Source organism: Geotrypetes seraphini, chromosome 1, assembly GCF_902459505.1.
Source record: "Geotrypetes seraphini chromosome 1, aGeoSer1.1, whole genome shotgun sequence".
NCBI lineage: Eukaryota > Metazoa > Chordata > Amphibia > Gymnophiona > Dermophiidae > Geotrypetes > Geotrypetes seraphini.
Window position 1 is genome coordinate 468,990,129 of NC_047084.1, and position 10,934 is coordinate 469,001,062.

General features: G+C 41.2%; 1 protein-coding gene across 1 annotated transcript; it reads right to left on the reverse strand.

Moving 5' to 3' along the window:
* Positions 1-1,561: 1,561 nt before the first annotated feature.
* On the reverse strand, positions 1,562-2,542 carry LOC117368560 (olfactory receptor 1-like). Its single transcript, XM_033962295.1, has one exon. It carries the CDS (start codon positions 2,540-2,542, stop codon positions 1,562-1,564), a length of 981 nt encoding a protein of 326 aa, XP_033818186.1.
* Positions 2,543-10,934: the final 8,392 nt, after the last annotated feature.

A 10,934-nucleotide genomic window follows, 5' to 3' on the forward strand; every position in this document is an offset into this window, starting at 1 on the left:
CTTTCCCCTGCCTCTAAACACAGAGAGAGAAAAGAGGCGTTTTTAGAGGAGGGGAAAGGGCAGGTGGTGGGCGGGAGGTGGGCCGACCTAGACCTAGGCGTGCAGCAGGTATAACCAAAACTTTAGGCAGGTTGCCTAGTCGGCACTTATACGTTTTGACTTAGACCAAATCAAAACAGGTATAAGTGCCGAAAAGGGGCCGCTGAGCTGATCGTGGCTGGCGTGATCAGTTCAGCGGCCCGACAACCTACCCCCCCATCGTAACCATCGCGGCAGGAGAGATGCCTCATCTCCCATACCGCGATGCGATCACCCCTCTACCTGAACTGCTGCGACCTGTGGCAGGAGAGATGCCCAATCTCTCCTGCCGTGGGTTGTGGCAGTTCGGGTAGAGGAGTGATCGCATCGTGGCAGGGGAGATGGCCAATCTCTCCTGCCGCGATACATCACCCCACACACACACACACAAGCCCTCCTGCCCCGTGATCTCTAATCCCCCTCCCCAAGTTTGATGGGGCCAGGAGGGAGCCCAAGCCCTCCTGGCCAGGTGGACCCCCTACCCCCCACCCCCACTAAAATACGGGCAGGAAGGATCCCAGGCCCTCCTGCCCTCGAATCGCCCCCCCATGACCGCACCCCCTGACCCCCAATTGGCCCCCCGCTGACCCATGACCCCCCTGCCAACCCCACGACCCCCCCTACCCCCAATCACACCCTCCATACCTTGTCAACGTTGGCCGGATGGACGGGTGCCAAGCCTGCCCGTCCGGCAGGCCAGCCGGCTCCGGAATGGGGCTGGATTGGCCCAGGCAGCTTAAACCCTGCCCACAGGTGGGGACTGAGGCACCTGGGCCAACCTGAACAGGCCCATGAGCCTTAGGCTCCTCCTGTGGGCGGGGCCTTAGGCAAATGGGCCCAACCCGGTGGTGGTCTGGGCGTTTAAACAGCTGAATGTAGAAGCAGGGCATTATTTAAAAAAATCCTCCTTTTGGACGTTATTTTGATTATGGACATTTTCCCTGCTTCTACTTTCAATGTTTAAGGCCTTAGGCCAAAGGGGACTTAGACGTTTTTTTTTATTATGCCCCTCTATGAGTTTTAAAATATTAACAACAATTTAATTGAGCTTTATAGAATGAAACTAGAATTTGTTGCTTTTTTCTTAGAAGAATTTAAGACATCTGAAGCAGGAAAAAAAATGAGATAAAACTCCAGGCTCATGGAATTATTATTTGGAGAAGATTGAAACAGACAGAAAAGGTGTATCTTCTATATTGTTAATGCAGATAGTAGAGAAAGACATGAGGACAAATTTGTCCCCATCCCCGTAGGAACTCAAGTCTTCTGTCCCTTCCCCGCATGTTTTGTCTCTGTCCCTGTCCCATTCTTGTGAGCTCTGCCTTAACTGCACAAGCCTCGAACACTTGTGATTTTAAAGTGTTTGAGGCTTGCGTAGATGAGGACAGAGCTTTCAGGAATGGGTCAGGGAGAGGAAAAGTACTTGCCAGGACGGGACAGGAAAATGAGTTCCCACGGGGACAGGGAAAAATTTTTCCCCGTGTCATTCTCTAGCAGGAAGCCCTTCTTTGGAAAATGTTTGCCTTTTGGAATAAGATTCTTTCCTCTGTAAGACTCTCTTCACAGCCCTCTTTACATCTCTGTTCCTCAGGCTGTAGATGACTGGATTGAACATAGGCGACAGCACATTATACACCACACTGGTGATCTTGTCCTTTGCCAAGGAATAACTGGAAGAAGGCCGCATATACATAAAAAAAAGTGTTCCATAGAAAAACGTTACCACAGTGAGGTGGGAGGAGCAGGTAGAGAAGGTCTTCCACCTTCTCTCAGTGGACTTGATCTTTAAGATGGTAGTAATGATGCGAATGTAAGAGATTAGGATAATAAAGAAGGGCACCATTCCTAGCAGCGAAGCCTCTGCAAATATAACAAGTTCATTAATGAAAGTGTCCGTGCAAGATAGTTTTAGCAGCGCTGCAAGGTCACAGAAGTAGTGCTGGATCTGATTGGACTTACAAAAGGAAAGCTGGCGTGCCAACAGTGTATGCAGCAAACCATGCAAAAAGCTGATGATCCAACAGAGAACTGACATGCTTAGACATACCTTCTTATTCATTATTGTGATATAATGCAGTGGCTTACAGACGGCAACATAGCGGTCATAAGCCATGATGGATAGGAGCACACATTCTGAGCAGGCAAAGACAATGAAGAAATAAAGTTGAGCGATACACTCAGAGAAAGAGATTGTCTTAGAGTCAGAGATTAGGTCACTTAATAATTTGGGGACGGTGACAGAGCTGAAACACATATCCACAAAAGATAAATTATAAAGGAAGAAATACATAGGGGTATGGAGCTGTGAGTTACTAGTAATTATTGAGAGCATGGTTCCATTTCCCATCAGGTTCATCGTGTACATTACCAAGAACACAACAAAAAGAAGACTTCTTAGTTCCACATGTTCTGTGAGACCCAGGAGAAGAAATTCAGGTGCTGTTGTCTGGTTTCTCCATTCCATTTTAATCCTTTAGTATAGAAATCAATGAAAACATTACACTAAGGGAAACATGTCATATCGGTAGTGATATGACTTTTTCTCAAGGTCAAAAATGAGATGATTCCTCAAATAACTCTTCAGCTTCAGACAAAGGCTTAGAGAGAACATGAAAAATTAAACCTAATATACTGGATTTTTCGCTCCATAAGACTCACTTTTTTATACCCCCCCCCCAAAAGGGGGTAGAAAAGTAGGTGCATCTTATAGAGCAAATACACCTATTTCCAGCCCTCCCTCCCCCCCCGGCCTCGGTACCTTTTTTTAAACTGGTGTAGTCAGAGCTGGATGGCTACCTTTCTCCCTGCAGAGCGGCACATAAGGCAGGAGCCTGACCTTTGCGCTTCCTGCCTGATCCCGCTCGGCTCCGTTATTGGCTTGCCATCAGTTCTCGTGATTCGCAGGACCAGGTAGGAAGCGCAAAGAGCACTCCTGTCTTATGCGCCACTCTGCAGGGAGAAAGACAGCCTTCCAGCACCAACCACGCCAGTTAAAAAAGGTACCGGGGGGTTTTGGGCTGCAGGCTATGGGCATCGGGCTGCAGGCTTCCCAGCACCTGATGCACCAGACCACCAGAAGCACCTACTTGTAGAGGAGGAAAAACCAAGAAAAAAATTCTGGACCAAACTTTTTTTCTTGGTTTTTCCTTCTCTATAGGTGGGTGTATCTTATGGTCTGGTGTGTCTTCTATAGCGAAAAATACAGTATTTATCTTTTCACCTGTTAATAAAAAGAATTAAAACTTGGTATGCTACATCAGTACATTTATAGCTTTAGGTCTGGATTCTGCAAACGGCGCCGTTATCAGGCGGCACCTCCAACCACAGCACCATTCACTATGTCAATCATGCAATGGCACTGTTTGCAGAATCATGACTACGTGAAAGGTAGGCGCCAGAAATCTAGGCCAGGGTTTTAAAGGACTATATGTCCGGCACCTCCCTTTCATGAGAATCATATCTACAGAGGCACCTAAAGCCATATTTTAAATGGCGTGTTAATTGGTTTTTTCAGCATAGTCAATTACTGCAGCAATTGAATCAATTAAAACAATTAAGTTAGGCAGCATTAGGGCGCCTAATGTTGCCTAACTTACGGCACCAGTATTGGAATTTTGCCCATAATGTCTGGGAAGATAATTGAGGATACAGAAATACAGTATACTTAGAAGATAAATGTGGATACAATGATATATTTAGATCAGGGCTGCCCAAGTCCGGTCCTCGAGATCTACTGGCAAGCCAGGTTTTCAGGATATCCACGATGAATATGTATGAGAGAGATTTGCATACCAAGAAGGCTGTGCAGGCAAATCTCTCTCATGCATATTCATTGTGGATATCCTGAAAACCTGGCCTGCCAGTAGATCTCGAGGACTGGACTTGGGCAGCCCTGATTTAGATCATGTTGCTTCCTCTTATATTCTCATTTTCTCTTAATAAGTCTAACTTCAGGATCTCCTAACCTCTTTGTAACGCCTGTGTTGGCCTATTGAATTGATTTTTTGATTCAATTCAATTTTCCTGCCCAATTGGATAATTGGAACAGGAATATCTTTAGTTGGGTTTAAGGGTTTTTTTCCATATTTGTTCTCTATCTTCTATACCATTGAGTGAATACTGACTTGGACCCCTGAAGAAGGCTTTTTGCCGAAACACGGACTGTGTAGGGTCCATATTATATCATACGTCAGTTATTCATGAAGTGCAGATTATATTATATTTTTTACTTTTATTTGACTTGTCTTAATAAATGCTTTATCAAGATCATTGCATTCCACAGTTTTTTCTTCTTTTGTTCTTTGGACATCCGTTCTCTGACTGTGGAATACCTGTGCTTTTGTTTTGTTTGCTCCTGCCCAATTAGGCAATTTTTTTAAAAATAGCCTGGCGTGTTTATTTTTGTAGCCTCTTCACCTACCCCACCCCCATTTTCCCTGTGGTGGAAACAAAGCAATCAAGACTTTTCCTCTCTCTGTTAGGTCCTAACTCACTCTCTCTAACACTAGCTGTGGCAGGATACACATTTCAAATCTGATATCTTGTAATCACAAAATAGAAAATAAAATTATTTTTCTACCTTTTCTTGTCTGGTCATCTTATTCAAATCATGTTGGTCCCAGGCTCTGGTCTCTGTTTGTCTTCTGTTAACTCACTCCCAGGGTCTCTTGCCCATTTGATGTTTTTTTTTTCTTTCCCCGTGCTCACCATTCATCTTTCATCTCTGTACCTTCCCTTTCACTGCCATATCAAATATTTCTGTTTCTTTCCCACTGTCTACAATCTTTCTCTCTCTCTCTCTCTGTCTCTCGGTTGCTCTCCCTGCATTGTACCCTGGGTCAAACCTCTCTAGTCTCCTCCATGCAGCATCTCTTCCTTCCTCCCCTCCATTATCATGTGCAACATATCTTTCTCTCTCCCATGTACATCTCTTCCTGCCCTATACCCTATAAACAACCTTTTTTTAACTGTGCATATATCCCTTCCCTCCACCATATGCAATATTTCTCCCTCTCACCCCTTTCTACTTCTTTGTTTACTCCTGGCAGAATTCTGTGCAAAAAAATTCAAAATTCTGCGCAAAGAAAATCACAATTCTGTGCACAAAATTAGCAAATTCTGCAAAATTCTGTAAGTTTATTTGTCAAAATTTAAACAATATTTTTTTGCAAATTATTATCCACATTCCATTTAAACAGTTAAAATAAAATGGTTTTATTCTACCTTGCTTGTCTGGATGTTTTATTTTACTGTCATGTTGGTTCATTTTTTTTCTGCTTTCCTGTCATCTGCTAATTCTCCTTGAAGTAGTTTCTATCCATTTGTCTTTTCTACTCACTCCTGTCTATCCCCTCACTATACCTGCCTCAGACATATTGATAATTCCTTTTTAGTCCTTTTCTGTCTCTTTCTTACCCTTCTCTTTTCCAATTTTCAGTTACCTATCAAATATCCATCTCTCTCATTCATTCCTCAGATCTCCATTCCATTTCATCTTCAATGTACCTCCATTACCATATTTCTACCCTCTGTTATATCTATCCTCTTATCTGTTTCCTTGCCAGCCTCTTCTCCCCCTCAGGGTTCTACCATCTTCAGCATCTTCCTTCCTCCACTCTTATAGCCCAGCATCTTCTCACCACCCTCATAGCCTGGCATCTATCTCTTCCCTGCTGCACTCTCCCACTTTCTTCCCTCACTCCCATTTCCAGGCATCTCTCCATCACTTCCTTCTGCTTCTGGATCCAACACCTCCCTCCTTCTCCCCTTCTACCTCCTGTGTATCTCTCTCTCCCTATCTTATCTACCCCATGTCTCTCTCCCTTCCTTGTACCCTATGTCAAATCTCTCTATTCCCCTCCATGTACCATCTCTCCCTTCCTCCCTTCTATTATGTGCAATTTCATCATCTCCCCTCACCATGCATTTCTTCTTCTCCTCACTCTGTGCCACTATATTTCTTTCCTCTTCTCCCCTGTACTCCAAGGTTTGCTTCTCCAGGTTGCGGTATTGGCAGTGACTCTCACATGCTGCCTACTGCTAACCCAGAAGTCTCCCCTCTGGCACAGAGAAACTTCCAGATCAGCGACAGGTAGTATGTGGGAATTGCTGCTGATAGTGGACATGGCAAGATTTGATACTGATATGGCTGGTGTGACGAGATTCTGTGCTGGAAAAGGGAATTCCATTCTTCCCTCCCATCCCTCGGTGCAGTAGTTTTCCATCTCTCCCTCCCATCCCCCTGTGCAGCACTTCTTTTGTTCAATAACTGTTCTTATATCCAAGGTAATCTTTGAGACAACTGTTGAGAATATCTATTCATTTGCAATAAGTTCTGTATTTCATTTGGTTTGGTTTTTTTGAGTGCCTACATGCTGGTGATTTATTTAACCTTTTGTGCCATGGATGAGGCTGAGTAATACCTAACAAAAGAAGATTACCTTGGATATAAGAACACTTAATGAGCAAAAGAAGATTAACTGCTTATTAATCATTGATTGAGATTTAGAAGATTATCTAAACATTTGTAGCTGTATTAAATAAGCAGGGGAGGTTTTTATACCAATGATTGGAGCTCAAGGTATATCATCTGTTTTCTAAGATGGTGCCTCTTTAAATGAGATACATTGCTCTAATTTCTGAGGCTTTTCTTGCCCTCTAGAATATGGATTTTTAATATTCTATCCAGTATATGGCAGAGTACAAAAAAAACACCAAAGTGAATGTTAGGAATTATTAGAAATGGAACAGGGATTAAAACAAAAACTATCACAATACCACTCTAAAACTCTCAAATGCAATTCTACTCAATGCTTCAACAAAATGACATAAAACTATCTATGCAGCAGAATTAGAAAAGATACAGAGAAGAGTAACCAAAATAATGAAGATAGAATGACTCTCATATTAAGAAAAGCTGGGAGGTTGAGGCTCTTTAGTTTAGAGAGGGGACAGCTGAGGGAAGATATGATAGAGACCTATAAATCCCGAGAAGAGTAAACTAGGCAAATGATAATCAACTGTTTACCATTTCTTAAAGTAGGAAGTCAAGAGGGCACTTATGAAATTGCTAAGTAGATCATATAAAACAAATAGGTGAAATCAACTCATAGTTAAATTCTGGATTTCATTGGTAAAAGCAGTTAGAATAGCTGAGTCTAAATAAGGCTCAAACAAATTCCTAGGGAGAAAAAGTCCATAAACCCTTATTAAGGTACACCTGGGGGAAAGCTCCTGTTTATCCCTGATGGTATGTAGCATGGAATTTTGATGCTTTTTGAGATCCTGTCAGGTATTTTTGACCTGGAATAGCTACGGTTGGAAATAAGATGCTGGATTAGAGGAACCTTTGGCCTGACCCACAAAAACAATTCTTATGTTCTTATAGAAGCCAAGTATAACCTACTGTATATTTCCTTATACTATTTAAAATACAGGTTTCAAAATTAGGAAACATATGAGGTCTAATGATTTTTTCCACTATCCCTCTCTTCAACTTGAATAAAAGAAGATATTTATATCTTCTTTTATATAGATAGATAGATGTGTGACTCCTTCACCCACCAAGCACATGCCAGGCCATGACAAAAGAAGGGCTCCATTTACAAAGCCATGGTAGCAATTCCCCCATGGCAAATGCACCAAAGTCTATGCATTTCATTTAGATTTGGGAGCATTTGCTGCAGGAGAATTGCTACCACGGCTTTGTAAAAGGGACCCTAAATTATGGATTTCTCTTCCTGTTTGCTGCTTTTATGAAACAAAATATACATAATTTTGAACATACACTCGTTCCATGGAAAACTTGATTGTCAAAATTCTGCCAATCAAGTTGTAAACCTTTCTCATTTATACAGCTTCTAGTTCCAAAGAAAAGGGCCTTTCGACATATGTTTGCATTTAAGTAAATTCCAAAACATTTACTATTAAAACATCTCTCAGCTGGCACCTAAACCTTGCCCTTCAGCATCCCATGCTTTTGAAGTTTTGAGAATCCACACACAATCCTCTAATGCACATTAATCCTACCCAGCACTACACCTGCAACGTCATTTCCAGACCAGCATTTTTAGCTCAGTCTCTATGCCTACCTCTCTCTTCAGTGATGAACATGTAACAGAATGGATCTGTATTGCGCATTTTATTTCTTTAATTCTGAGCACCTCGAGTCTTCTCCTCTCTGAGACTCTTGGAAATGTAATCCAAAGGATTATTTGAACATCTTTCTGAGAATTCCTTATCTAGACTGAGTGCGGCTGATCGATTTACTCTGTTTATATATTCTCTTGTGAACAATGCAACTCAATTCTTGGAGTCCCTGATGTTCTCACACAAAGAAGGGGATTTCTACAGTTCTCTGCAGCATCACTGGAGTTTTATCATAGGGTGTTTATAGGCTGATGTCTATATGTCACTTTCTCCTAGATTCTACACATGTGCCATGTGACATGTGCACTCAAATTTTGGTATACACCCAAAATGCGTGCACAGGTCAATTGAGTAAGGAGCTCTTAACTATTATTAATTGGGTCCTAACAACCAATTAATGAAGTTAATTGGAACTCATTAAACTTTGCACATACAACTGGTTGCAGCTGTTCTATAAGGCATGGTGCCTAAGTTCTATAAGGCATGGTGCCTAAGTCTACTAGCACATAATTCAAAAGGGGACCTGACGATGGATGTGTCAAGGGCCCACTGAAAATTTGCATATGTATTTATAGACTATTGCTTCAGTGGACCTAACTTGTGTGCTAGCATTTACACCAAGTTTCAGCAGGCATAATTCTGGTACCTAAAGTTAGGCATGGGAATTGGCACCAAATTGTATACTTTAAAGGGTATACACCCTTTATTTAATATACCCTTTATCTAATCATCTATTTTCCTGTGCTGAATTTTGGGTGTCATTTTTAGAATTCCTCCACCCCCCTCCCGGGACTTATCTGTAAGAGAGAGGTTAAACAATTTAAAAATAGTGTATTGAAAAACTCTTGATGCATGCAATTTGTTTGCTCTTCATATTTAAGTCACAGGGATTAGTACTATTTTTAAATCTTGGCAGAAACCCAAATAATAGCAACATTTTTTGATACTAATCTTAGGGCAAGCAGTGACTTCCCCCATGTCTGTCTCAGTAGCAGACTATGGACTTTTCCTCTAGGAGCTTGCTCAAGCCTTTATAATTCCTGGCATTCTGGGGTTTTTTTTGGCTGCTTCCACACACTGGGCAGAAGATTTTAGAATACTGTCTATAATGCCACTTAAATATTTTTATTTGGTTTTGACCCCTAATATTGACCCTAGCATCTGTTAACTATTCTTCCCTATGTGCATCACTTTTCATTTGGCCCCATTTAAAATTTTTAAATTTTAGCTGCCATTTGGATGCCCACTCTTCCAATTCCCACTAATTTCAAATAATCACTTTTTTTTGTTGAAAATAAAAACAAAAGGAAAAAGAAACAGAAGGAAAGAGAGGGGAAATAAATAAAAAGAGATGAAATTGATAGCAGAGAAGTGATTGTGAGTAAGAGTAATTGGAGTGTCTATAAGTGAGCTTGAAAAGCCAAGGTTTAATTCACTTTTCAAAATCAGATAATAGATATTGGTAACCGGTTTAACGGAATGATTAGCGGTGCATAGGTGTTGTGAGTTCATTAACATCTCCTATTATTCTGCCTTCTGCTACACTGGTCCTCAGTTCTGGAATGCCTTGCCTTCAAACATAAAGCTTCAATCTCCAGTGAAGACACATTTTATAAATTTCAACAGTTTTTTACTGCACAGGTAGAAAACTAACTTACTGTAGTCTGTAGAAGGAGATGAGGGTAAATGGATTAAATCATACTGAATTGCTGTCTCAGCAAATATTGAAACTGTATTGGAGATTTGGAGTATTTGCATTGTGCAAGCAATGATATATGTACTTAATGGTGTGCTCTGAACCAACCCAAGCTAGAGAGGAAACCTTGTAAAGAAGCAAGACCAGTTCCTAGGACCAGAAACAGCTTATCTCAGCCAAATACACAGACTCCTGAGGAAGGCCATCTTGGCCGAAACATGTACATGTCGAGTCATTGAGTTACTTTTGGATGAATAAAAGGACATTTAAAAAATATATATATTTGAGTCCACCAGTCTTTATAGGATATTTCCACTCCTAGGGCTCCTTTTATGAAGCCGCGTTAGCGGCTTTATCGCATGCAACTTTTTAGCGTGCGCTAACCCCTGCCCTAGCCGAAAAACTAGAGGAGGCGGTAACGGCTAGCATGGACGGTAAATTAGCATGCGCTATTACGTGCATTAAACTGCTAATGCGGCTTCGTAAAAGGAGCCCCTAGTCTTGTGCTCTTTATGTGACAACACTGACTTTGTCACTGGCATCACCCCATTGCAGCATGATGCCTTGTTGCAAGGAGTCGAACAACATCGCAAGCTTTATCCTGACTATCTCAAGAAATCATTGAATGCTTGAGTGTTTGGAATGGCATTGGTAGATGACTACACCAAAGTGAAATATGTTAAAATTCAGTTATTTTCCAGAATAAAGTGCAGATATTGAAGGTTCATTTATAAAATTACTGTTAGATTTTTTTTGCATAAAATATCTTTTTATCAATGTATCAATGCTGAGTGTGAAAACATAAGTTATAGCTATTATACCAGGAAATTTGCTTCATTAAGCAAAAATAGCAAATTTTAAGAAAAATGCTCATAGATGTTACATTACATTACATTACAATAGGGATTTCTATTCCGCCATTACCTTGCGGTTCAAGGCGGCTTACAAAAGATTTATAAAAAGGGGTTACAATGGGAGAAAAATTGATTTACTAGAGTAGTAAAGAGTAGAT

Coding starts and splice junctions, on each gene's coding strand:
- LOC117368560 (XM_033962295.1), bottom strand. CDS start 2,542: ATGGAATGGAGAAACCAGACAACAGCACCTGAATTTCTTCTCCTGGGT.